Raw genomic sequence first — 27,988 nt, forward strand, 5'->3', positions numbered from 1 at the left:
TAAGGCAGGACTGGAACTCACCATCTCCTGGTGATTGGCCCAAGTCATCCAGCCAACTTTAATAGCAAAGGCAGGACTAGAACTCACCACCTCCTGATTTCTAACCTGATTCCTTAACCACCAGACCAAATTGGCTCTCCAAAGATTATTAACCGCCAATGGTACGTGTGAAAAAGCTCTTTTTCAAACAGACTTTGTGCTGGAATTCAGTTACCGATAGCCAATGCGGCACCTTCTGTACATGCTGAGTGCTAATTAAATTACCAGTGGATCCCAAAATATGTTCTGATTTGCAACACTGGCTCCAGTTATGAGAAGCTAAAGAGACAAGTCCATTTTCCTGCAAGCGTCGTTTATTTCTTATCATATAAAGAAGCATACACCAATTCAAGGCCAGGGCAGGTCTGATTCCTTTTTAAGTACTACTCAAAGAGTTGTTTATTTAACAAACGAACCAAAAAAAAAATATATCCCTGCATTCACAGGTACTCAGGAGTCCAATCTGTCTCAGTCTGGTTTCCTCCGTTGTTATTGCACATTTCGAAAGAATCCTGATCAAGGCACAGTTAAAACCAAAATTATTTAGTGCTTGTACAACAGATGTTTCGGCACACACTACACAACATAAAACTATGTTCTTTGAACATGTATATACGTACATTTAAAAAAAAACATGCACTAATTAGACTTAGATTTCAACTTCTTTGCTGTGTCATAATATACAAATGAATATTGTAAACAAATGGCATGCATGTGAACTAGAGCAAAAACAAAATTACAGTATCTGAGCACTATGATGTTTAAATAAAACAACATATATTATTTACTAGTCCTCATGTTTATGTGCTGTCATTGTCCTACTAAGATTCTACCTTTGTTTAGTTTACAGGTTGGCAGTTTGAAAATTGGATATGGCTTTACTTACTTAGGTTCTACTTCACAAAACAAATTAAAAGAAAAACTGAAAAGCTCATTTTCTCATTGCATTTGGACAAAAACATTTTTTTTTCTTTTTAAGAAAAGGGAGCAGGAAAACATAATTCAACTGAAAAGCTTATTCTGTCATTTATTTGGACATTTTTTTTTCTTTTTAAGTAAGGAAAGGGAATGGGAAAATATAATTTGATTTGACACCTTTTATGGGAACAAACAAACAAAAAAAACCCCCAAAAGATTCTTCTCTTTTGATGAGATGGAATTCCCTTCTACTCCAAATAAGAGAAAGAGCTTTGGCAAGTCTGCATTTCAAATAAAACCATTTTTCTCTCCAAATGGTAAATGCAAAATTGTTTTTATGTGTTTGTATTTCATATATAAAACAAAACAAAAAAACAACCTAAAATCTACAGTGTTTCAGTAGTTCAGTTGAGTTTGTCTTGATAATATTTGAGCAATTAATCAGGCTGTTTAGGGAACAGCTGTCATTCCTTCTCTCCTGGTTGATCTGCTTTAGGGAGGACATGGCTCTGTCTGCCAGGAGGAGAAAAAGGCTGTTGGGTGGGGAAGACATGGCTGCTTTGAAGAGGAAGGAGGAGATTTGTTCTTGTTCCCCACACTCGGATCCACAGGGGTGGGGTGGAGGTCTAGATAAGGCAGAGGTCCACACAGTGGCCCCCCAAGAGGCTTCCATTTCGCTCAGACACAGCTTTCTTGGCCGAGTCCAGGCTGGGAAAAGTAACCAGAGCTTCTCCGCTAGGCTGACCGCTGAAGTTGAAAAGCGGAAGGACGGAGTCTGCATGGAGCTGCAACAACGGAGGGAAGAGGATCAAAAGGGCGGCCGGGTCCAGGTGGAGACAGAACCAAGAGGCCATCTCGGCTTCTCTTCCCCACTGGAGGCTGAGAAGTTGACAGACACTTATTCGGGACCGATGCCACCATGTGAACTAAGAGCCTGTTAAACATGATGGAGCTGAAGTTACCTGGAAAGAGGTGGTCTCCTCTCTGGACTACATGGATCTCCTGAGAAGAGCTGCAAAAACCCTCCTGTATTCCATACCTGAGGGCGGAATCTTACCAGGTTCACCTGCCAGATCTTTACTCCAGAGCAGGCATGGGCAATTCATTTCCCCAAGCGGTTGCAGGAAGAAATGGGACTGTAACAGCCAAACCAACAGGGCTGTGAAGGTGCGTAGGCGTGCACGCACACACTTATGTAAATTGGGGGGGGGGAATAGCAGTTGCCTTAAAAATAAAGCAGTTGAATTCTATTGCATGCACGGCATGTCGTTATTTACATGTGATTTCCATCTGACTTCATGTAGTAGGCCAGACAGGGAATGCCAAAGGGTCAGATGTGGGGGTGGGGCCATAAAATGCCCAGGTCTGCTCCAGAGTACTGTTGGAAATTAAAACGGAAGCTGAGAGGACCAAGGTGTAGAGGTCACGGACCCCTCTCTGAAAACTGACCCCATGGGAAACCACACACAGGCAGACTGCACCCAACGGACATGGACAAGCCACGGTAACTCTTGACAGCCCCTTTCAGGTCATAATTTCATATACTGATGGAGAATATTTGTAGCTCAGCATTTTCTTGCAGATGTTTCATTACCCCACTAACTCACTGGTACTGATGATGTAACCTAGCTGGGTAATAAAACGTCTGCAAGAAAACAACTAAGCTCCAGAGAGCATCAAGGAACTCTCAATTTCATTGATTGCTCGCCTTTCTATCCTTTCTATTCTGATCTTTAATTTCTAGAATTGCTTGTCTGGGAGATCCAGTTGGTAATCTTTAGTCACACACTTTTAAGACACACACACACACAAATAGCAAACACTAAGAAGGGTATAGAAGAGATTCAATAGTAACAAACATCAAATTTAGGAAGGAAAGGAGCTGATTTCCTATAATCCATCCTGCCAAAAAAGAAATGTTAGACCAAAACAGTTTTCATTGTTATACTTAAGATAACCTCCGCCATTTAAACCAACAATTTGGGGAAAATACAGCTAGTGAGAAATGGAAGAATAATCAGGACCCCAATTAATGATGCTTCCTCTTCCATCTGTCCCAAATCAAAGGCAGGGTATTTTGCTTTTCCTGCTCCAGGTCTGATCATAGGACCAATGGAGAGTGGCCCGCACAGCTGATGACGGCTGCAGGAAGGAACCCTCGTTTAAAACAAAAAAACAAACAAACAAAAAAAACAACCCAGAATGAGAATGCCGCGCAAACTTCAAAAAGTCCAACCTCCCAACATTCTCCTAAATCAGGGGTCTTCAATCTTGGCCCTTTTAGGACTTGTGGACTTCAACTCCCAGAATTCCTCAGCCAGACAAGCTCATAAAAGTCCTAAAAAGCCAAGTTGGAAGACCCCTGCAGGCTGGCTGAGGAATTCTGGGAGTTGAAGTCCACAAGACCTAAAAGGGCCAAGTTGGAAGACCCCCTGTCCTAAACGTTCATCCCGAAGCACAAACACATTGAGACGATCAACATCACCGTTGGGTTAGTGGAGTCATGCAAGGTGCCCAAGCAAGGAAGTGTTAGCAAGCAAAATCCCATCACGAGCTAGGAAGAGAGGATGAAACGTGATTGGTTGGTTTGGAGGTTTTTTCGGGGTTTTTTTTTTTTTTGAAAGAAAAGGAAAAAGGAACAAAAATCATCTCCCCATAGAATCATTTCCATTCACCACCAAAGAGCTGCGCTTCGGCCAATCCAAGCTTACCTTCTCTGGTGGTTACCAACACTTACAAGCAAACCCAGTCTTTCGGTGCTTGTAACACGCTCCTTGCTTGGTCGTTCAGCTGAATGAGGCCATTGTAGTCGTCAGGAGCATACTACAGTACAAGTGTGATACACAAGATCAGCAAGAGAAGGAACACGGGAGGGTCTTGAACCAGCAAGCCACCCTTTCCCCCCATCAGCACGTGCCATTTTTCTTTAAAAAGGTGGGTGGGTGGGTTGAAAGTTTCCATCAGCAAAGGAAGTGAAGGAGACCTGCCTCAGAGCTAAGCCCAACTGGGGGTGGTTTAAAAACTTGTTTGGATAAACCAGGGATCTTCAAACTTGGCCTTTTTATAACTTGTGGACTTCAACTCCCAGAATTGCCTGGCCCAGCCATGCTGACTGGGGAATTCTGGGAATTAAAAGTCCACCAGTTGCCAAATTTGGAGACCCCCCCTACTTTTAACCAAATTAGCCATTTGCTCAGTTTGGGGGAATTCCACATCCCATCTACCTCCACAGCACATCATTTGGCTGGGATGGAACTTCCTCTCCTCTGTTCCTTTTTAACTGCTCCTGGTGGGGCCGATCTAAATTCGGCACATTTAATTTTCCACCTTCTGAAAAGGGCTGCACCTGACTTTGATTCTGCTGGTGGTATAAATTAGAATCGGAGACCTAGTTTATCTAATATCTCTGTGAACACGTTGAATAATCAAGAGCCTTCTAGCTGAGCTCAGCTCTCAGTGCCTACGTGGGCAAGTCATAAAAGGGACAAGTTTGAAGGCCTCCGGGATAAGCTTTCAAAATTTCCAGAGAGAATTGGCCACTGAAATCAGCAAGCATTAAAACAAGCCGTTGGCCTTTGATTAGACTTGACTTTTTGGGGGGGGGGAATCTGTGAAAAAGCTCGTTCGTTAAAAGTTATGTCTTCATAGGAGCAAGTTGATTTCATCTCAGTGTGGTTGGTTGATGATCAAGCTTAGCCAGGACTTAAGAAAAGCTGTGGGAATATGCAACTGGAAGTGTGAAGAGCAAAAAAGATGGGGAAACCAACGGAAAGTACCACACACGGCCATTACATCCAGATCACCCCAGTGTTCTCCCACACCTGCTGAATGGTGATAAAAGTTCAGAACCCAGGGGGACTTTAGACAACAAGTGGAAGCAAAGGAAACCAGCTACAACGAGCTTCATGTTATCATATTCTTTCGCTTGCCCCGATTGGAGATGATTGCCTTGGTCTCTAAACACGACACAGTATTGCCTAAGCTTCTGGCAAATTTATGTTTCAGAAGAAGTGGAGATCTCGAACTGCAACTGGATTGTAAGTGGAAAAGAACAAGCCAGGATCCAAAGTGCTTTCAGAGAAGGAAATCAGGAGAACTCATTCACTGAGAAACCACGATTTCCTGTTGCATCTGAGGCAGGCCATTTTATGATGACGAACACAAGAATTCCAATCTTAGATTCAAACCAGGGCATCTTAATCTAGGGTTCTGTTTCCAGAATGGTCCGATAAATACATCAAAGCCGTAAGGCAGCCTGAAGTAAAGAGCAGCTTCTCACGCATTTCCCAGTCTCTGGAATCTTACCCTGGAGACAAAATATCTAGGCAGTAGGTTGAGGACTTCCTGGTAGCCTTATTTCAGCATGCGTTAGAAGAGGAGGAAGGGAGGATGAGAGAGTAAAAGAAACATTGCTTTTGTCTATAATGAATAGAAAAGGAAAAAAAGAAAACAGGGACACCTCTAGAATAAAGGAGAGAGAAAGGAAATTAGGGGCTACCAAGATTTGCCTTCTATTTAGGGATAAAAGACAGAAGACAGATAAAAACACCTTAGGATGAACATGGCCTCCCCACCCATTTTCCAGAAAAAAGGAGATATGGACATACACGAGTCAGTCACATGGACCCAGTCTAGCAGCTTCTTCAACACAACCCATAGGACAATGGGCTCCACTGCTTGGGGCAGATGACTGAGATCACCTCACCACTCACACAGTTGCCTTTGGTGACGTTGTTCTTGGTTTGTTGCCTTCTTGATGCCCATCCAGATAATGAGGTACAACAACAAGGGATCAGAAGAACATGAAGAAGAACATGAAGTGTTTGTTTTGAGAGAGTTTCCTTGGCTGGTTACCTCAACTAGCTCTGCCACAAGCAATGCTCTAAACCCACACAGAGGGTAATCGTCACCAGCACCAGCCACGTCCCCGACCATTCCCTTCGCTCAGTTGAACCCCCAACCAAAGTCCTGTTTCTTCTCCCTCCTCACTTGCTCAGCAATGTCAGCCCCCGGCAACTTGTTCACAAGCAATGTAAAATGGAGCAGGGCTTCCCCACCCTTTAAATGAGGAACAAGGACTTTAGAACTGAGAGCAGAATGACTAAAAGACAATGGAAAGGAGGATTTAGGGCAGGTGTACAGCAAAAACGTTGCAGCTATTTTCCTTCTCCAGCATCTGTTTCAACTTTCCCCAAGAGCAGGGAATCACCATTCCTGCTGTCTGCCATGGTCATTCTCACATACCATTATAGGGGCTGATACAAAATCCCTTAAGAAACTTCCATACTGAACCATTCTAACTATGGGGCTGAGAGGGAGGGACTGGACCAAAGTCATCCATGGTGACAATCCAACACCTTCACTATACCCCACTGGCTCTCAGCTACCTCCATTTCCACTAGTAGCCACCATCCACAAGGTCATGAGCCCTGGTGGTGAAGTGGTTAAAATGTAGTACTGCAGGCTATTTCTGCTGACTGCCGGCTGCATTGTTTTTTCACGCAGGGAAAAACCCACCCCAAGACAAGGTTGCAATCTCAATTTGGAACAGGCAGTGAGGTGTTTGAAGACACCTTGAAACCCTTTTGGATCGTAAGAGCTGTTTCTTGCCATGAACAAAGATGCCTCGCCAGTAAATACCAGCGCGTGCCACGAGGGGGCACCTTCAGTGTTACCTATTGGTCAAGGTAACAGAATTAGTTAGAGGCAAGGAGACCAATGCATCTTGTATCCCCAAGAAAAAAAAGTGATCTACCAAGAATCAAAAACCAGAGTTTTAAAGGTCATGTTGAAGATAAAATGACCCAGAACCTTAAAAAAACCGTAATTTTTTAAAAGAAAAGGTCACCTTCTTTGCTATTATACCACTTTATTGGACTATACCCGAGTTCATACAGTATATACTGTAGAGTGAAACCTTATTCTGCCAGATCTTGTTGGGACAGACTTTGCATTAAGTGGATGAAACATCCGTGGCAACTGAAGTGATGGAAATGGACAAAAGGCATCATCTGGGCAATAAAGTCATTGCAAAAGTGGTGTCGCCCAAATCCAATTTCTGTCACCTGGGTGATGACAACATCACACCGATGGCACATTCTCTAATTCAACAGATATTCTTCAACCACAGACACCTCGCCCCATCACCATTTCACTAAAAACAAAAGTTTCGTGGGTCCTGTTAGCTTGGTGATGCAGATAGTCCTTGACTTACAACAACTGAACCCGAAATTTCTGTTGCTAAGTGAGACCGTTGGATTTTGCCCTGTTTTACGGCCTTCCTTGCTATAGTTGTTAATTGAATCACTGCCGTGGATAAGTTGGTAATTGTGTTTGTTAAGCGAATCCGGCTTCCCCATTGACTTTGTTTGTCAGAAGGTCGCAAAAGGGGATCACTGCAACCGTTGTAAAAATGAGTCAAGTGTCTGAATTCTGATCACATGACCATGGAGATGCTGCCACAGCCATAAGTGTGAAAAATGGTCATAAGCCACTGTTTTAATTTTGAATGGTCACTAAACAAATGATTTGTAAGTCGAGGACTACCTCTACATTTACACACCCACTGCACTGAAGATTTAATATTAGGTCTTCCGTTTTCCCACGTTGGAAATTCTTAGAAAGGCCGCGGCTCCCTCTGAGCATCTCTCAAGAATGAAATTTGGGAAGCGCCCATCTTGCCCTGACAGACTTCCTTACAAGGAAAAGAGGAAAGCGAGACAAAAGACTGGGCACTCACCTGATACCCTTGGAAGAAGCTGAGGATTTCCTTCATTCCTGTATTGTAGGGCAATCCTTGCATCCGGACAAGAGCGCCTGCCTGAGGCAGCATCGGAGTGTGGGAAGCCGAGGCAGCGGCCGCAACGGCGGCTTGTGGAGCCGTGATGTAGCCAACAGTGGTTGGAGACACTGGAGGGCTGAAGAAAGAGGAACAGAACATGGTGGCCGAAGGGCTGTTTCCCACATATCAGTACGTCACTTGGATCAGAAGACTTGGGAACTGATTCTCTTCAACAATGTCTCTTAACCTTAGGGCCAACTTTAAGATGTGTGGGTTTCAACTCCCAGAATTCCCGAGCCAGCGCTGGCTGAGGAGTTCTGGGAGTTAAGGTCCACCCGTCTCAAAGTTGCTGAGATTGATAAGTCCTCTTCTAAATCCACGGGAATTGAATAAATGATTCCCACAGCCACTTGCTTGCAAAGAAGACTGGGCACGTTGAACTGTGGAAGTCATTGCAAATCCATTGCTCTAACTTGGCCATCAAAATCCTCCTCTAAAGCTGCTCCAGTTAGATTAGATCAGCCCAGTCCTTCCAGTAATACCAGCCAGCATGTTCTGGGACCTGAAGTCCACACATCTTAAAAACTGCCACCAAGAGTGAAAAGCACTGCTCTGGAGCCTCCAGATTTGCAACAATTTGTTCATACCCATTACTCCTATCTTCCAGTGAAACATATATGTCCACTTTTCCAACATGAGTGCCACCAGATGGGTGGACCTCAACTCCCAGAATTCTCAGTGAACTCCATAGTGGCCTAGAGAATTCTGGGTGTCCAAAATCCACAAGCCCAGTGGAATTTGAGAACTTCCCACAAAATGTGATTAATGGATTCTACCCTGGTGAGGCCCACAAGCAGACAAAGCTAAGATGCTTACTAAGTTTGGGAACCGCAAGTCAACATAATCTGAGAGCATCTGGCCGGGGTGAGTTGGGCTCACCGTTCCAATGATGACCTCACATACATGGCGTTCCAGCATTTGCTTCCAAACAGACCTTGGATATTTTCATTGGCATGCCTGTACTAATTTTGTACCTCTGCTTGTTTTTTTTTTAAATACCTTTTCACGATACTGAAAGCACTAGTTCCCTTCTTAAACTTGCATTAAGCCCTCTCAGCACTTTCTGCCCTTTGAAGGACAAAACAGGAATGCATAAAAATAAATTATGTCCCAGGGCTATGCTGCAGTTTGGATTTGAAGGTGAAAAAGTGACTTTGGAGAACGCAAGGACAGACGTGGAGCAGTGGCCTGCAAATTCCGTAAAACCCAACTCAGCTTTTCCTCCACCGTGCACCAGCTGTGGAAGGCAGTCATGGAATCCTGGGGAAAGACCCAGCTAAATATCCCTTCTCTGCCCAAGAGTCTTTGGGGGGGGGGGTGGAAGAAAAAGATTGGGAAGGCCTGGAACTGGGCCAGGGTGACCGCCGGGGACACACAAGTATTCTCCAAACGAACTGAGGCTGAAGCTTTTCCCAGCTCCAGATCCTCAGACAATCTTTATTAGCTTTTGCATTTGTTGACAAGTTTGTTACCTGCCCCGATCCAAAGATAAAGCAAGCAAGAGGATTCAAACTCCTGCACATTGGCCATGTTGGCTGTTATACAGAAGGGTGGGTTTCAACATTGCCAGGAGATCTGAGGCACGGGGAAAAAAAACTAGTCAAAATGATCAAAAACCAGCTGAATTTCAAGCAGAGAACAAGTGCTCCATTACTGGAGGCTTATAAGAAGACACTAGGCAACTACTTGTCAGAAATCATATAAGGTCTCCTTCTTGAGCAGCGGGTTGGACTAGAAGACCCCCCCCCACAAGGTCCCTTCCAACTCTGTTATTCTGTTAATAATCCAGGATACTGAGGAGCCGGCTTCAGATTCATACAGTATTTTGTCCTTGATTGAGCGCCTTACGTTCCTCAGAGGTAAAACTTCTTCCTCTCTGGCCCTTGATCAACAACATCAGTTCTCCTCCATCTTAAATGTGAAGCATCTTAAAAATGCATTTCAAATATTGTGAGGACTAGAAACGTAAATGACAATTAAAACTCTCAGTGATCTAAATGAGTTGCAAGGGTTTTTTTGCTCGAGTTTGGGGGGACGGGGTGTCCCAAAGCGTAACGACTGGCTCAGACAAATACGCGTCAGCCTTCCACAGTACCTGGGGTAGTAAGCTGTGTAATTCATATAAAGCTGAGCTGCCTGAGCAGGGTAGTAGGCGACAGCTGGAGTGACGGCGGCTGCGGCCGCTGCGGCTGCAGCTGAAGCTTGTTGACTCCTGGTTGGAGCCAAAAGGGCTTGTGATGGGTAGATTGCGGCTTCTGCTGGGATCACTGCGGTGGCCGCCGTTTGAAAAGCAGCGTAGGCGGGAGGAGAAAGGCCTGGAGAGAGACGAGAAAGCAAACCAGGTAGCACGTCAGCCGCAGAGATTCTGCTGGGCAGCTGAAGTTGACTTGGAAAAAAAAAACAAATGGACAAATAGATTCGGGGACACCTGTCAGCCAGGGGAGAAACGCGACCGTTTCCACAAAGCGCACTGGCCCACTTTGTCTATTCTGAGCCGTCCTTTTAGGGCTCTCCAGGGTTTGGCTTCTGGGCTCAAAAGTGTCTTGCTGGAATGGCGAGGCAAGGATGCGAAGGTCCCTGCTGGACCAATTTCAGAACAGAGGAGTATAATCTCCTCTCTATCGGAAAGCAGCAAAACTATTCCTGTGAATGTTACTCTGAGCTTTAAGCAAAAGAAGCTTTAAAACAAGATTTAGGTTGACAGAATGGTCTTCCTTCCCCCCTCTCTCCCTCCCTCCCATGTCTTTCCTTCCCTTCCCTTCCCTTTCCTTTCCTTTCCTTCTCCTTTCTTTTTGTTCCCTTCTCCATCCCATCCCTTCCCCTCCTCTCTCCTCTCTTCTCCCCTTTTCTTTCCTTTCCTTTCCTTCTCCTTTTCTTTTGTTCCCTTCTCCATCCCATCCCTTCCCCTCCCCTCCCCTCTCCTCTTCTCTCCTCTCTTCTCCCCTTTCCTTTCCTTTTGTTCCCTTCTCCATCCCTTTTCCTTTCCTTTCCCTTTCTCTTTCCATCGCAAAAGCCAAATCACAAATTGTCATTCTTTGATGCTCAACGCAACCAGAAACACTGTTTACAAGGCCACGTAAACCCAACAGATTTCATCAGTCCTTCTTGGTTTGTCCCGAGAGATCCTCGGTCTTCAATAACAAGAGGCGGCCTCTGTAGATTAAGTCTTCCCTTGGTTAAAATAACATTAATCTCAGGGCAGTACAAAGCAGAAAGGCTTCCAAACCCAGCTAATGAAATTTGGCCAAAGCTGACATTTATTTATAGTGGATTTAAAACTGATTAGATCCTGATCCGTTTATAGCACTAGCAAAACTGCAGCCCAAAAAACAGACTCTCTTGATTCTTGGAGGAAAGAAATAAGGAGGACGAAAGAGAAACTTGGAGAATTGCAATTTTTAACACATTGCAGGGACCTGGCTAAGGATGTTCTTATATAGGTAGTCCTCATCTCAGACCTCTTATTCATACTGGATGGCCAAAAAAAATGATTCAATCACAAAGGAAAGATGAAATCATACTGGCTTTGCAACCCTGAATGGTTAATACCACTGATAAGCCAGCATTTGTAGGTCTGTTTTGGCAGAAACCCGTGGTTTGCAAGCAATTTAGTCTAAATTTTCCGGACAGACCTGCATAGGATATAATTTTCCAGGTCACTTTTTTTCTTTTCTTTTTCTGTTCCTTTAATGTCAACATCACATTGTTACTATTACCACTGATATCCTCTGTTGTTGTTGTTTGGTCAGTTTGATATTCCACCCCCCCCCCAAAAGAAAGCAACACTGTGATTCTAGCAACACACCACAAGTTAACTGGAAGCAAAAATCAATCCCTGTTTGAAAAGCGTTGGAGCCAATTGCCCACATTGGTACCTCCGTACTGTGAGCAGCTTTCAGAAAAGCACCTGCCAATCATATCTCATTTTTCACCCAGCTTGCAGTCCCAGCCTGACCCCAGAAAGCTGATTCCTGATCGGGGTGGGGGACCCCAAAAGAAATGAGCCAGATTCTGTTGCCCCTCAGCACCTACCAGCGTGTCAACCGGGAGCAGCACAGAGCACGCGAAGGACTCAAGACTTACATGGTAACTTACAAGGGGGCGGAGACAAGCCACTACGGTTTAAAGTGCCACCCATTAAAACAAAATTCATCTCCTCTCCTGAACACTGGAAGACTTCCACGTAACGGTCCTTCATCATTTTCTTGTGACACTTCTGGGCTACCAAGAAGGCTCTGTCAGAAGATTTCATTTGGATAAAGGCATCACCAGAGGGCCGGCCCTAGAAGGAAGGAAGGAAAGAAAGGAAAACATTGGCTAGTGCCTTGCGAAGTAGAGAGGAACAAACCTACATTCAGCATTCCAAGCTGGCTGTATCACTTTTCCAAAGAGATGGCCTACCACCCTAATTATCTCCCGCCTGCAGCCTGTGCTGCCTGGGGTGTGTGTGAGAAAGACCTTGTGTCAACGCTGCTAACATTGGGATGTTCTTGCTTTGACAACATATGGAGATGCAGCCTGTTTCTTTCTTATGCTTTACTCTTAGATGATAGTGGGGGAGGAGGTGGAGGAATGTGATGGGAGTTAGTTAGACATAACAATATTGTAATAGTGTGTGAATTCAGAGCTTTTGAAAGAAGAGACGATAAGGCAAACTAATTGGAGAATGTGATTTATGACTGTTAATGAGAGGAGGGAATTGTGTTTGATACTGTGTGCCAAGGAGAGGGGAATCCAGATTTTGGCTTGTACTATGTAAGTGCTGATATGTTGCTGCTCAAATAAAGACTCTTTAAAGTAAACAATGCCTCGAAGTTTTTTTGAAGAATTTCATATGTCGGAATCATGACACCTTGAGAAACAGAGCGAAGAAGTGCATGGTCAGATAAGAGACAGCAAAGCCCACAGTGGACACTGAGTGGAGCAAGAGGCTCAGGAGGGACCCTCCCTTGTTTCTCAGGCTGTAAAGAAGATGAGAGAAGACTGTACTTTCAGATTTGCAAGACTGTGTTGTCAAGGGAAAGCCATTCTCCACAGTCATCTCGGACTCTAGCAGATGCTGCTCATCTCTGTTTCTTAGTCGAAGGAGCCAACATTGTCTGAAGACACTTCCATGGTCATGTGGCCAGCATGATTATACGCTGAGGCAGATGGAATGTTGTTACCTTCCCATCGAAGTGGTACCTATTTATCTACTTGCATTGGCCTTTTGGAAAGCACCTTTGGGATAAACTAGCACTGATTATTTTGAGAAATCTTTAAGATCTCATAAACTTCACAAACACATTTTGTTTTGGAGGGGGGAAGCAATTATGGATCACTTCCTTAAACACGGATCCAGCTGTCCAGAAAAAGGACAAAAGGAAGCTGAGGCTCACTGAATGGCAGAAGACCACCTTCATGACCACTTTCTGGTTTATGGGTGCTGTGTTCTACCACTAGGTCAACCCCTCTGTGAGATGTCCAGCAAGATTCTGAGCACTTGTTTGAAGCCAATGGCTCCCAAAGTTTGAGGACATCGAACTTGTTCATACTTGCTGGTTGAGAACCATGTGAACTCCATGTGGTTTTATGTCCCCAGTTGCGTCGCCCATGAACTCCAGAATGTCATCTATCCCAGCTGTGTAAGGCAGGCCACGGAGGCGGACACAGTCTCGCACACTGCCAGCAGCGATGGTGTAAGGAGGAGGGATGACAGGGACGATTGGGGCAGGAAGAGTAGCAATCAGCGGGGCTGACATGTATCGGTTGAGAACCTGGAGGAAGGAGAAAGTTCACCAAGAATGAGAACAGAAGAACTCTTTGGATGTGGACTAGGCTGTCCTCAGCTTATGAGCAAAAGTGAACTAAGGAGAAAATTCTTGACAGTAAGGACAATTAGCCTGTGGAACAGCTTGCCACCAGAAATCATGGGCTCTCCATCACTGGAGGTTTTTAAGGAGAGGATGGACAGTCACTTGTCTGAGATGGTATAAGTTCTCCTGCTTGAGCAGGGGGCTGGACTAGAAGATCTCCAAGGTTCCTTCCAGCTCTATTCTATTCTAAATGAATCTGGCTTCCCCATTGGCTTTGCTCATCAAGCTGCAAAAGGTGATCACATGACCTGGGACACTGCAACCGTCGTAAATACATGCCAGTTGCCAAGCATCCAAATTTTGATCATGTGATCACGGGGATGCTGCAAAAGTCATGTGGAAAATGATCATAAATCGCTTTTTCAGTGTTGTCATAATTTTGGTCATTAAATGAAGAGTTGAGGTCTCCCTGTATCAATATGTTACTAAATCGCTCATATTTGAGTGACCTCCAACCTTTTGCCTTCAGTTAAACTATTGCTCGATTAATTCATTTAATCAAGGTGATGGTTAACTTCTCATTGAGCACTTATGTCCGAAATCTGTGCAAATGCAGCCATTCCTTAAAGCCTACCCCTTTGTTTAGTGTGACTGCTGCAGGCTGATTTAGGAAAGCCTCAGCTTCTCTCATAAACACATTCAGGCTTTCTTTTGTGGCACAAGGAAAAGCTTCCATCTGGCTAAAATAATAAGCTTGGAGAAATCCCTGCACATACACATACACACACACACACACAAATACATACACACAAACTCCTGGCTTTTCAAATCTCACTGGGAATATTTCTAGTAAGTCCCTCTTGGGCTTTGCCTAACAGACAACTGGAAACCAGCCAGCTGTCTGAGACACTATTGTCCTAAAGTTGATTGCAGACCACCTGGTCAATCTTCCCTCAGTCTGCCTAGAAGGCGGTTGCCACAAGGAAACCAACCAGGGTTTAAGTGGTGTCAAGGGATCCTTGCTTGTGATTTTGTTGGAAAAGGTGTAGATGACCGCATCTCTGGAATTCAGCCTTGACTGCCCTCTCTCCTCTTCCGAGAAGACTAATTTGCTATCTCTGTGAATGGGGGAATCCTTGTTTGGCCCGCTCTGTGTGGCTTATATTCCCCATTTGGAATCAAAACGATGAAATCAAAATGATGTCACCTCCTCTACTTGAAGCGCTTTGCAGAAAGTGTGAAGAGAAAGAATTCTAACAAAATAATAGGTTCAGGTTATCATGCTAAGCCATGATACCGTGCGTATGGACTACTGCAATGAATGCATTTAGCTTTTCTGGCTTGGAAACTATGCTCCCCCCTGGAGAGTAGGGAAGATGACCTTGCTGAAAATACATAGGAACTGTTAGCAAGGCAAAAGGGCTGGAACATCTTTTAAGTCTGGAACTATGAGATAATGTTCAGAAGTGGCTCAGACAGACGTCTTCCTGTCACTGAATTATAAATGGTAGCAGTAGGAAGTACAACATAATCAGACATGCCAGATTCTCTTGTGATAGCTAATCTCAATAAAAGGAGTGTTAGTCTTCCTGTGGAGCTGCTTTCATGGTCGGTCTTCCTAGTGGGGCTGACTTCTCCTCTGGAGAAGTTAAGAAAGATCATCCAACTCATTTCATCGCCCTGAACATTAGTGGATAACTTCCAAAGGTTGTTTTATGTCCTATTCTAGGATTAAATAACTCTCATTCCTCCTAGATCTCTGCACCAGTTGCCTGTGACTCTTAGCCCTAGGGAGGCCCAATGAAAAAAGGTAAAACAGATCCAAAGGCCCAGAATTCAACATCTACTACAACCTGCTGGACTTCAGCTGCGGTGCTTCTGAAGAGCTCGATGTAGCGTTTGCCCAGGATCTCCTTGTGTTTCTTAAGAGCATTCTGTGCGTAATCTTCACAAGCAAATAACACAAATGCATCTCCAGTTGGCCGGCCATCTGGATATTTGACAAAGAGGAGGCCCTCCTTGCCCCCGGTGACGGGACACTCGGGGCCCAAGAAGCCCAGCACATCCTCGGGCGTTGCGGTGAAAGGGAGGCCCCGCATCCGGATGATGACTTGGTTCTCCTTGGAGAGGAACTGGGCAACTTCATTGGAGGTGCCTACACAGAAGAGATGACCACTAAGCATATGTCCTATACTTAACCCTGAGGAAGAAAACATTGCAAATTTAAATTGGAAATTGAGAATTCTTTCTAGTTCTAGGTTTTGGTATAATGGTGAAGGTGCTGGACGAGGAGATGGTTGGCTGTGAATTCTAGTCCTCCCTGAGGTACAGAAGCTGGTTGGGTGACTTTGAGCCAGTCCTCCCTGCCCAACCCATCTCCAGGGTTGTTATTCTAAGGATATTAGAAGAAGAGAACAAAACATGTACTACGATGGGTTGTACAAATGAAAGAGGAGATATAATCTAATAAATAAACTATACACCTGCCTGTGGTTAGCTTACAAAATTGAGTCAATAGTTTTGTTGGCATGACTTAATGAACTAGCCAACTATACTTTAGTTTACCATGCTGTGCAAACTCAGATTAATGATTAGTGATTAGTTTCAGAACCAGACACTAATCACTAATCATTAATCTGAGTTTGCACAGCATGGTAAGCTAAAGTATAGTTGGTTAGTTCATTAAGTCATGCCAATAAAGCGCTTATCAAACATTTGGTCTCCTGGTTCTGGTCTATTTGGAACAACCTTCTCCATCTCTGAATCTGTTGAATCAACTCCCAACTATTTAGCTAACAATAAGATACTTGTATACCATCCCCCAGCCCAAACCTGGCAATGTCCATGTTGAGGATCCAAAAAGGAATTTTGGTATGTCGGCTTTTATATCATTTCTTATAGCCACTTAAAAAGATCTTCTCGCAATAGAATTTGGATCACAAGCTTAATAGGTTTTATTCTAAAGGTCTCACCACCAGCAATTTTCAGGAATTCCTCTCCCATGGCTTTGTAAACCTGAAACAAAATAAGGCAAAGACAATAATTGTGACAGATGTCAAGATATTTGATGAGTTACATTAGCATACTATACACATTTGTCTTTAAAACCAAGATTACCCTTTATGAAACTAGATTTATTAGGACATAATATTTGGGAAGACCTTGGAATACTTCTCCTCTAGACCACACCAATCTAGCTTTCCAGAAGTGGTTTGTGATACCACCTGGAACTACCAGATCAGTGCTCCATAAGGAAAATGGAACATCAGGAGATCTTGAGAACATTTATTCTGTAGATTTAGAAGTACTCATGTAAAAGTATATTTAATTCATCTATAAAACACTCATAGAACACCACTGCTCAAGAAGGGGAATTAGCTTCCATCACGTTTCCAAGTGTAGTTTAAGACTGTAGCTATCATAAGAAAGCCCTGTATGGCCAAGGGCCAAATTATTTGTAGGATCACTCTGAATGTTTCCCTTTGACCCACCAGTACTGACAGGATGGTCAAGCTCCATATCCCTTCAATGCAATTTTATTGGCAGCAGAGCCAGTATACAAAGGGAAGGTAGCTGGAGGTTTGGATGGCCCTTGTTAGTCATGATAAAGTCTTGGTTGTTCCTTCATGCTATTGGGCTGGGATGATAGGGAAACTCTGTTAGCTGGTTTCTTATTATTGATCATAAGCTGGAATGATCTATTTGGCCTCCTGGCATATGGATACATTGATTTTTTTATTATAATTTCAGTCTTCATTCATTGCCAGCTGTCCAGAAAGATGGTAGTGAGATGGACAGCCATGTAAAGCATTTAAGTAAATGACTGTTACATCCTCTTTGCACACATCCAGTATATTATTTAGTTATAATTAATCAATGATAGCTAAGTACACTACCTCAATGTATCGGCTTCCCATGTGATGTTTGTGCCTCTCCAGAGCCAGGTCTCTCTGCTCAGAGCTGACAAACCGCACCAAAGCCTCTCCATTTCGCCTTCCTTGAGCATTCAGGCACAAGGCCACACCACCTCTAGAAGAAAGGGGAAGCAAGGACACCCCCAGAGAGAATGAACTAGACCATATCCAGCTCTCTTCCAAAGTGGCGCTATTTTTAAAGAGAAGCTTATTGAGGCAACGGAGTCTTGGATGATAAGATTTCAATCCTGCTCCAAAGCCACACACAATAACGGTGCAATAAAAATAATAAAATGGTATCTCTTATAATAATCAATGGGATGCACTCTCAAATCACCAGGAAGAGCTGTGAGGTTGCAAATTAAAATTACTCCCATCTCATTCAAAGAGGAGGCAATGAACGTGAGTTAGGAAGGTAGGGTTTAAGTTGTAGTGAAATTCTCTCAGCTCCAGATGTCCATTTCAAGTATTTTGTGAGGAAATAGTCCTTCTCCAACAATGTAAAAGCTAAAAATTGCTCTTTTAGTATGTTTAGACCACGGGTAGGCAACCTTGGCTCTTTTATGACTCGTGGACTTCAACTCCCAGAATTGCTTACCCCTGGTTTAAACCATTGTGAGGGGATACGGGGGGCGGGGGAACAGGACAAAGAATTGGAACACCCAGAAGCCTATAAAAAGCAATCATAACGAAACTGATGAACAAGATCACAGCTTTACGTTGGCTTAATTAGAATTAACCAAAACAACTTGAAATGTTGAATTCTTCAGGACATCAGATTATAAAACGTGGGGGTGGCAAAGTACTGAGAAAGTACAAAACTTAAGCCAGATTGTTAAACCACAATGACTTTATCAGCAGTTGGAAATCAGCCCCAAAACGGAATTTGTGGGCTGAATGCAGAGTCAGTTAGTTCTGTTGGTATCTGATTATACAATATCTAGAAGGCCTTGTTCCTTCCAGATTTCAGAAGAAACAACAGCTGTTGTCTTCTCTGTCTTGACTCTGCAGAAAGCTGAACATAACATTCTAGTCTTGACTTCGATGGTTCTAGAGAAAGACATCACCCAGCAATTTTTCATGTTCTTCAGAGGTTTGTTGTCCACACTGATTTGTCAGGGTCCCCCAATTTTAAGTATGGAACTCTCGCCCTGAATTCTTTACATCTAAGATCACCATGGCAGAAGACGTAAAGACTTGTAGCAACAGAAAAGTAAAATGGTCCTTGATATCCAGCTAGAAACAGACAGCATTAACCCTATCTTCTTACTTGTCCTAATGTGGAATGATGAACAATCACTAGAATAATTATGTGTCTGCATAATTACTGGAATAGTGCTGTGTTAGTAGTATGTGACTAACCTAATATGTATTGCACTTAGATACAGTGTATGTAGCAAACTCTCCATTGTATACCCGTGAGAAACTAACCTAATGTATTACAATGTGTATTCCTTTGTTTCTGAGAAAAAGGAAGTATAAAACTGAAGTCTGAACCCACCCTCGGGGTTCAGAATTGCTATCGCTTCTGAACCTGCGCAATAAATCTCTCTGCTAAAACCCTCTGGAATTTGTAAGAGTCCTTTCGTTTTCCACAAGAGTCCCAAAATGTTTGGGTGTTTCCCTTGAAAACATTTTACTTCTCATCCAAGAAGCTTCTTTAGTTCTTCTTGGATCAGAAGCCAAATGTTTTCAAAGAAAAGACCAAGAAAGTCCAGTTGCCTTTTGGGAAAATAACACCTTTGGGACAACCATGACCTGGATGATCGAGAATCTCCATAGGCAACTTTCTTACTTGGCAATATTAAGGCCTTTGAAAAAGCGAGCTATGTCTTGGTCCGAAGACTGCCAAGGAAGCCCTCGGGCACGTATGACCGTTTCATTGTCCACTGCTTCTGATTTACTACTACAAAAAGAAAGAGAGGACAATATAAATCAGCAATTAATCTGACACAATTCTTTATTACCATATTACAAGCAGTCCTCAACAGGCAGTTCTGTTATTCTATTCTATTCTATTCTATTCTATTCTATTCTATTCTATTCTATTCCATTCCATTCCATTCTATTCTATTCTATTCTTATTCTACTCTACTCAATCTACTCCATTCCTATTCTGTTCTGTTCTGTTCTATTCTATTCTACTCTACTCTACTCTACTCTACTCTACTCTACTCTACTTCTATTCTATTCTATTCTATTCTATTCTACTCTACCCTACCCTACCCTACCCTACCCTACCCTACCCTACTCTACTCTACTCTACTCTATTCCAAATACCTTTCATGAAAATTCTGTTGGACACTATTCCAAATTAAGTAAACAGATAAAAAATAACAAAAAACTGAGAAAATATGAACTCTTGTACATGCACAGCCTGTATTGCAATAATATTCACAGGCCATAACAGAAACCAATCCAAAATTGTTGGAGAAAACTTTTAGCCCAATGTATTGTACGACAGTGGAAGACCTAAGTCTAAGTAAGTGTCAGAGCAATCAGGTAGACCAAACCAGAAAATCAACTCCACAGGAAAACCAGAAGGATACTTTATTGAGCTGGGCTACAATAACAGAATCTTGCAAATCTGACAGTACTTTAAGTTTCCCACCTTACAAATCAGGGAGACCTTTCCCTCAGCTGCTTTTGTGATATTATCTTGTTTCCCAGAGCTTATAGAATGCTTTGGCCTCTTAGTCTAGATTCTTGCATATTTCTCTAAAGATCACCCTTCGTGTTGGCTCCCAAAAGTGATATATTTATCATGTTTGGCATTTAGGAAGCCCTGGGAGGAAAAAATATCAAATATGAAGAAAGCAAAAATGGTGACCAAGGACCCAAACTTTGGGTTTTCTACAGAGTTTGAGATAAGTGGGGATTTTTCTTGCTATCCTTGTTTTTCTCCCAGGAATAAAAGGCTGGAAATAAGATTAAAACCAGGCTCCAGGTACTCCACAGTCATCTCTGCCACCCCACCCCACCCATCCAGCTTCCATTTGGTGCCATCCTATGAGGGGACAACACTCACCAGGGTCCTGTTTCATACTTGTACTTCACTGTTTCTGGGGTGGTAAACCTGTGATCTGAAACAAACCGAAATGGAAACGTGAAAGACCCTGGGCATACACCAAGGAGAGAAAAGATGTTTCTGATGGAGGAGAAAAACAGGCCCAGAATAAGACTCAGATTTTCACTTACTGCATGTCTCCGGAAGCATGCTGAAAACAATGGCTACCATGGCTTTCACTTGCCATACTCCAAAGTCCTCCTCGCTTTCATCTATCCCATAGCCGATATCTAGATGACAAGTTTAAGAAAAGACGGTGAAAGGATTTCACCAACCACAGAGATGCTTACGAACTGTGAGCAGTTCTTGGGACCTCAAGAGCGGCCCGTGAAACACCACTGTTCCATGAGCTACAGTGGCTGCCAGCTTGCTTCCAGGTACAAGCCAAGGTGTGGGCAAACATCTTTAAAGTTCTTCATGGCCTGGGTCCAGGCTACTTGAGGGACCATCTCATCCCACTGAGATGGCCCTGTCCCACCCGTGCTGACATAGGAGGCATGCTGTGGGCCCTATTGGCCAGGAAGTTTCAGGAGAAGGACCTTCTCTGCCATTGTGCCTGTCCTCTGGAATGTCTTGTCCCTGAGAGTGAGGTCTTCTCCCACCCGCCTCACCTTCTGTAAGAGCTTAAAGACCTGGCTCTACCAGTTGGCCTGGAGCTCCAAAGGAGAGGGGTCATGTTGGAGGTGGGCTTATAGTTTAATATTAGATTGCAGTTCCCCCCTCCTCACCCTAGGGCAGGGGTAGGCATACTTGGCTCTTTTATGACTCGTGGACTTCAACTCCCAGAATTCCTGAGCCAGCTACGCTGAGGGGAAAGGGAGAGGCTTCCAAGGTGAGCCAAGGTTGCCTACCCCTGCCCTCGGGCCTCCCTCCCCAGCTTTTAGCGATCATATTTTGCATTTTACATTTTATATTTTATAGTTTTGTAGTGTTCTATTTATATAGTTTTACTTTTTAATATTGTAAGCCACCCAGAGTTACTTGTGGAAAAGATGAGCAGCCAATAAATTTGATAAATAAAATAAAATAAATAGGGATGTTTATGGTTTGGACCCTAGATCTCTTGCCTTCACTAGCAAGGGTCCCTATGGAACTATTTGCCAGCTGACACTGGTCTGATGCTGTTTTCTCTCTGGTAGGCTTTGATTTTGCTTTGATGTGATCCTGACTTCATATGGCTAAGAAGCTTTCATTGCACAGCGTTTTCTGCCTTCCACAGTTCCAGAATCCTTACTTTCCAGGAATTGCAAAGACAAAAAGGTTGCATATGAGTATTTTGTGCACATCTATGCTTTCTTTCCTTAGTTTTAACAAAATGATTTCCAGTGACAGTAAAAGATTATGTGTGTTGAGGCTTTCCTAGGTACTGTTGCATTTATCTACAATGCTTGATAGCACTGATGTTTAGACCAATTTCATCCTTATGATGAATGCATCTGCTCTTTCTTCTAAAAGGAGCATTTTGACAGACTCAGATTAAGACTTGGTAGCACCCATTCAGAGCCCATTTCATGCTTCAAAATATCCCTGTGTTAGAAAAAAGGGAAGTCAGAAGTAGAAAAGCTGGAGTGTATTGGATATTATAGAATTGCAACTCTCAACTTAAGCCAACCAGCCTAGTCAAGGATGAAGGCTATTAGGAGTTGTCACTTAACAACATCTGGAAGGTCAGAAATTCCACTTTGCTTATGACACAACTTTGCAAAGGATACATTCTGCCATAGATTGTATAGTTTGATCCTTGACAGCGGCTGAGCTGGGATAGCAGTCATGAAATTCTTTCCGTAGATCATAAAATGAATAAAAACAGTCGGACAGCAGAAGATTCTATAATGGGGATAACATAAAAAGGAGATAATGAATATTTGGAACCAGTTGAGTCTAGTAGTTTAGCATAAAACATAGAATGTTGACAAAGCTAATTTAAAACTGCAATTCCCAAGTGTTCCTGGATGGGAGAAGGAAACAAGGGAATGTTAGAGAACATTAAGACCATTACATTAGTTAAATTAGACTAAATATAGAACCCTAATTCAATCAAAATCACTGAACTGATTCCATTAGATGCAAGATGTCATGGATTCTTCTAGTGTTTAGAATATGTTTGAAAACAATAAGACGTTTTTCCTATGGATCATCAATAGAAACACCAGTCTTGAACTCAAAAGCTCTTTTCACTCGCAAATTAGAAAGCTTAGCCAAGAGTTATGCTAATCCTATTGCCTTAAAACTAGCCAGACTGGGGGCACTTATCTATACATTCTACCAATATGTTGTCTGTGCTTGTGTAATTTTGAAAAGTTTACTGAAGTCAGCCTTGTTCAAGTGCTAGTCAGGCCTATTAGGAGGACATCCTAGGGCTGTGAACCACACTGACAAGTTGAAAAAAAAATTATCCCCAGAAGAAGGAAATAGTAAACCTCAGATGTGTAGTTTCTTTGATTTATGATCTGCATAAGTCACAAGGAATTCTTCAGTTTGACATGAAAAAGTCATGACTTTCTGCTAGATTAGAAAAGAGTCAAGGGTGTGTTTTTTGTAGGGTGTTATTTGTATGATCTGAAGAAATTACAGTTCTTGTGTCCAAATGAAGAGCAGTGGTCCTTAACGTCGGCAATTTGAAGATGGGTGGACTTCAACTCCCAGAATTCCCCAGCCATCTGGGGAATTCTGGGAGCTGAAGTCCACATATCTTCAAACTGCTGATGTTAAGAAACACTGACATAGAGGATTTTTTTTAAAAAAGGGTTGAGCTTGGATGTTGACTTCACAAAGACGCTTTCAAAATAAAACTTAAAGGAAGGGGATGTGTTGTAATCGGAAGCCCGTAATTGTCAAGTTATGAGGGCCATTAGCCATGCTAGTTTCCCTGTAATTTCAGATTTGAAGGGCACCGGGAGTCCCAGCAGAAAGTCAGTGAGTCCTGGGTGTCGATCCAAGACGTTGTCCTGAGTAGTAGCCAGGATCCCATTCGTAGCTTACCTTTTTGGATGCTTCTGGATGGAGAACTTGTCGAATAAGGGGCTGGCCATCGGTACAGAAAGTGTATGAGTTCCTTCCCAAGACCTTTAGATCACTGGAAACCAGTTGGCTGAACTGAAAAGAGAAGGGGAATATATTCACGCTTACAAGTCTGCAGCCTAAATTCCCATCTCACAATTGAATAGGCTTGGAAATACAGGTAATCCTCAGCTTACAACAGCACATTTAGTGACTGTTCGAAGTTACAAGGGCACTGAAAAAAAAACATGTATGACTGTGGCAGTCTCCCCATAGTCAAGTGATCCAAATTCAAACATCTGACAATTGATTCATATTTACAACGGTTGCCACGTCCTGGAGGTCACAGGATCGTCTTTGGCGATCTTCTGACCAGCAAAGTTAATGGTCAATGGGGAAGCCAGATTCACTTAACAACCGTGTTACTAAATTAACAACTGCACCGGTTCGCTTAACAATTGTGGCAAGCAAGGTCACAGAATGGGGCAAAAGTCACATAACCAATGTCTTTCTTAGCAGCAGAAATGTTTGGGCCCAATTGCAGTTGTAAGCCGAAGACTGCCTGTACATTAAAACATTCCTTAACCTGCTGGCTTCGGCTGAGCTGTGGCTAGTGCGAGCACAACATCCTGTGCGACATTCTTTACATTTGTCAAGATGCAGCACTGGTTTTTTTTAAAAAAAAGTTTAAGCTACATGAAAGGCTACATGAGCCCAGAAGAGAAAAACCTGATGGAACAGCAGATTCCAAAACCAGTTAAACGGGATTCTGGCCATTTAGTGGGAGTGTAGACAAGCCGTGTGGCGTGTTCAGCCAGTCAGAGACTGGCGGAAGGCCAGCACCTGTCTTTTTTTCCCTTGGCAGCAAAGCAACTCCTTGTGTTACACTCTTTATGCTACTATGGCACATACTTTATGCCACTCAGCAGCTGCAAAAGGTTTGCCTCGCCTTGTTTAAAGGGTGTTTTCTGCTGCTCATTGTATGTTGTTGCTTTACAATCAGCTGAATGTAAAAGTTTAGGCGGACACCAAAACGTGGGTTTTGACTGTCTCTTGTTTGAGCAAAGGTAGGCCTTGTCAACAGAAGACACCGAAGGCGTGTTGACAGATTTAATAGCAGGTCATGCTTATCTTCCTACATGCAGGAGCTGCCTCCATTTTGGGGGCTGAAAACGGGAGGAACCGTGAAAAGGATTGCCAAAGAGGGTTCTATTGTCACTCAACTCAATTCTAAAAAGTGAAATTAAGACTGTAGAAGATTATCCTAGAAGCACTAGGATTCAATAATTTCACAACGGAGCAATAATATTGTTCTTCCTTTGTTTTTAAGGTCTTATCTGTTGCTTAACTGTGCACAAACAAAGATTAGTCCATGGGCCAGGCAACAAAGGAAGAAAAGAGAAAATGGGGCTTTTCATGTCAGACTAAAAGCTACACCCAATCAGTATCATGCTGAGGGAGTTTACACCTACACATAAATATGGAAGGAAGTAGACAAAAGACAGGGCCATAGATGTGAAGGAGGGAAGGGAAAAGAATAATAGAGACATCCTTATTCAAACTTGACTTTGAGTGACTAATTCCAAGCAATCACCATTTCTTGGCATGTTGCAGAAATCATCTACCACTTTGTTTTCAAGATGAGGATGTTGTTTTGACTTTCCAGTCAAGCCATCCCCCCCCCCCCATATTCCCAAGGCAGTTCCTCATTCAGTGCTAACCATGAATTGAGTAAATTCCTATGAATGAGTAATTATGCATCAGTTTAATTGGAACTTCACATATGTAGGTCATCTACTCAAGTCTCAGCACTATAAAAGTCAATGGCATTCAAGAGGGCTTTGACTTAGTCCATTTGTGGCTACATAGAAACTCTAAACGGGTAGGCCACCTTGGCTCTTTAATGACTCGTGGACTTCAACTCCCAGAATTACTGAGCCAGCCATGCTGAGGGGAAAGGGAGAGGTTTCCAAGCTGAGCCATGCTGGCTCAGGAATGCTGGGAATTGAAGTCCAAGAGTCATAAAAGAGCCATGGTTGCCTACCCCTGCTCTAGGCTGATTCCTCTTTTGACTCCACCCCCGGGGTCTGCCATTCCCCTACAACAAATCTAGAACCTTACACTGAGCTCTTCTTGATTTCAGGAATGGGAAGAACAGGACAATTACAAATAAGAGGTAGCTCATCCCTAACAGAGACTAGTACAACGGATGCCTACTCAGCAAACTCTCTGCAGAATTACGTAACTACTATTATATAGAACAAACTGTGCAGATCTTCATTAAATTTGCATACATATAGACACGTACCTACAAATTATGAAAAATATAAACACAGCTTGCTTAGACGGCTCTGTCCAGCAGCTACTATTTCTGCAGTTCTCTGTTCCTGTCACCCATCATCCACGCATTTGGGTTGTTGTTGGCGGTGGTTTGTTTATGATTTAAATAACATTTCCTTAATCCGATACTGTACCCTTCAGATATGTTTGGCCAAAAGTTGTTGAGGTCTGGAATCTCTCCAAACACATCTAGAAAGTGCCCAGGTTAGGGAACGCTTGCCTATCATCTGTGCACACCCATCTCCAGGCCAGCTTTTTGGGCTTTGCTAATTCAGTTATCCCATTTAAACCACAGATGCTGATCTGCAAACCTGTTTCAGCCCTTGTCTTCAGAATGGCAAGGGCTGTCTTGGACTTATGACCACAACTGAGCTCAAAATTTCTGTTGCTAAGCGACACAGTTGTTAAATGAGTGTTGCCCCATTTTATCATCTTTCTTGACACAGTCATTAGGCGTATCACTGCAGTTAGTACAGCGGTCTTCAAACTTGGCCCTTTTATGACTTGTGGACTTCAACTCCCAGAATTCCTCAGCCAGGCATGCTGTTGAAGTCCACAAGTCATGAAGGGGCCATAGTTCTCCCATGCTGGCTGGGGAATTCTGGGAGTTGAAGTCTGCAAGTCATGAAGGGGCCAAGTTTGAAGACCCCTGACTTAGTATCATGGTTAAGTGAAATCTGGCTTCCCCCTTCTTCCCTTCTGAGAAGATGGCAAAGGGGGATCACATGACCCCGGGACATTGCAACTGTCATAAATATGAGTTAGTTGACAAGCGGCTGAATTCCGATCACGTGACCATGTGGAGGCTGCAATGGTTGCATAAAAAACAATCATACGTTCATTTTTTTCAACGCTGTTGTAACTTCGAACAGTCACTAAACAAACCGTTATAAGTTGAGGACTACCTGTAGTCTTTATGGCTGTGACAATGTCCAAATAGAATAATTATTCTGTGTTTTAGAAGGGATTGGGTAGCACCGTTTCAAATTAACACCTTGTTCCACGCCTGTGTTTCTTAAAAAAAAACAAACTGCTTAAAATGTTTCTATATCTGCAACCCATTTAGCCTGGAGGCTCATCCCCATATGATAGGAGGATTAGAATTCTCCGGATTTTCAGGCAAAATAAAGGCAAAGTAATCTTTTAACTTCTCCCTTTGTGGAGCCTGGCCTTTAGTTCCTCTATTAACTTATTCCACCAGGTTGATAAAAGGACCCCAGGATCTTGTGCTGATAAGCTGTGGTATGTAATAAATGCACAGCACAAAGCTGAAGCTATTTTTTTTTTTTTTTTACTTTTGGAGGACTACAGATAGTCCTCAACTTGAAACAGTTCATTTAATGACCAAAGTTACCAGCTCCCTGAAAAAAAGTGAGGAGGGGGAGGAAGAAGAGTAAGAGGAGAGGGAGGGGAGGGGGGGGGAGAAAGACAACTGTGGGGTCCTTGGAAAACAACCAAGCACAGAGAGCACCAAGAATCCCTCTCACTGACTTCATATTGAGCTGGGAGATTACCCCCCCCCCCAAAAAATCCCTGGATGTTTCAAAAGCCTCCCAGAAGCCAGCAAAGCACTGCCGTCGCCGATGTTGTGAAGTCATCCCGAGGGGCGTTTGACTGGAGGAGGCTGTCTTTCTCTCCATATTGTTAAGCTCTGTTCAAGCAAGCCAAGAATCGCCTAATCCCCATTCAGAGGCCGGTCCTATTTTTGTCAACAGCCAGCGGTTACTTGCCATTGTCTGCCTGATGCGTTCCCTCTGACAGGCTGAGTGCAGCCCTGCTCTCATAGCCATGGGGTCCACGGTTAAGAGTAAAAGACCCCCCCTCCCAACTGGCACGGTTGTCCTTTTCCTGCCACCAGCCTCTTTGGTCCACCTGACATGAGGCTCTCCTGAGCATTGTCTGGCGAGGTGGACACAGGCTGCCCAGTCATCACAGATACACAGAAGCAGTTTGGGGTGCTCCAGATTTCGCCCATATTACACCTCTGCTGATTTTTTTTTTCAGGTGCAATCCAAGGTTCTGGGTTGATCACCTTTAAAGTCCTTGAATGGCCCAGGGCCAGGCCATCTGCAGG

At 43.4% G+C, this 27,988-nt stretch overlaps 1 protein-coding gene across 4 annotated transcripts in view; it reads right to left on the bottom strand.

Moving 5' to 3' along the window:
* Positions 1-333: 333 nt before the first annotated feature.
* ESRP2 (epithelial splicing regulatory protein 2) overlaps positions 334-27,988 on the bottom strand; it is a 42,183-nt gene continuing 14,528 nt past the window's right edge. For 2 of the 4 annotated variants that reach the window (XM_039353506.1, XM_039353507.1), the window contains 14 exons: positions 23,557-23,670; positions 22,287-22,401; positions 20,706-20,804; positions 20,536-20,590; positions 19,303-19,413; positions 17,490-17,622; positions 16,566-16,608; positions 15,447-15,748; positions 13,333-13,554; positions 11,882-12,080; positions 9,894-10,113; positions 7,697-7,874; positions 3,669-3,780; positions 1,606-1,742 (listed from right to left, as the gene is read on the bottom strand). In XM_039353506.1, the coding sequence (XP_039209440.1) occupies positions 3,691-3,780; positions 7,697-7,874; positions 9,894-10,113; positions 11,882-12,080; positions 13,333-13,554; positions 15,447-15,748; positions 16,566-16,608; positions 17,490-17,622; positions 19,303-19,413; positions 20,536-20,590; positions 20,706-20,804; positions 22,287-22,401; positions 23,557-23,670 (1,881 nt within the window). In that variant the 3' untranslated portion in view covers positions 1,606-1,742; positions 3,669-3,690. Of the gene's footprint in view, positions 1,743-3,668; positions 3,781-7,696; positions 7,875-9,893; positions 10,114-11,881; positions 12,081-13,332; positions 13,555-15,446; positions 15,749-16,565; positions 16,609-17,489; positions 17,623-19,302; positions 19,414-20,535; positions 20,591-20,705; positions 20,805-22,286; positions 22,402-23,556; positions 23,671-27,988 lie in introns of all 4 variants that reach the window. The other 2 variants (XM_039353504.1, XM_039353505.1) reach the window with 1 other exon arrangement.

The sequence above is a fragment of the Crotalus tigris genome, unplaced genomic scaffold (assembly GCF_016545835.1).
Source record: "Crotalus tigris isolate CLP2741 ecotype Arizona unplaced genomic scaffold, ASM1654583v1 scf7180000018525.42219311030:4301911, whole genome shotgun sequence".
NCBI lineage: Eukaryota > Metazoa > Chordata > Lepidosauria > Squamata > Viperidae > Crotalus > Crotalus tigris.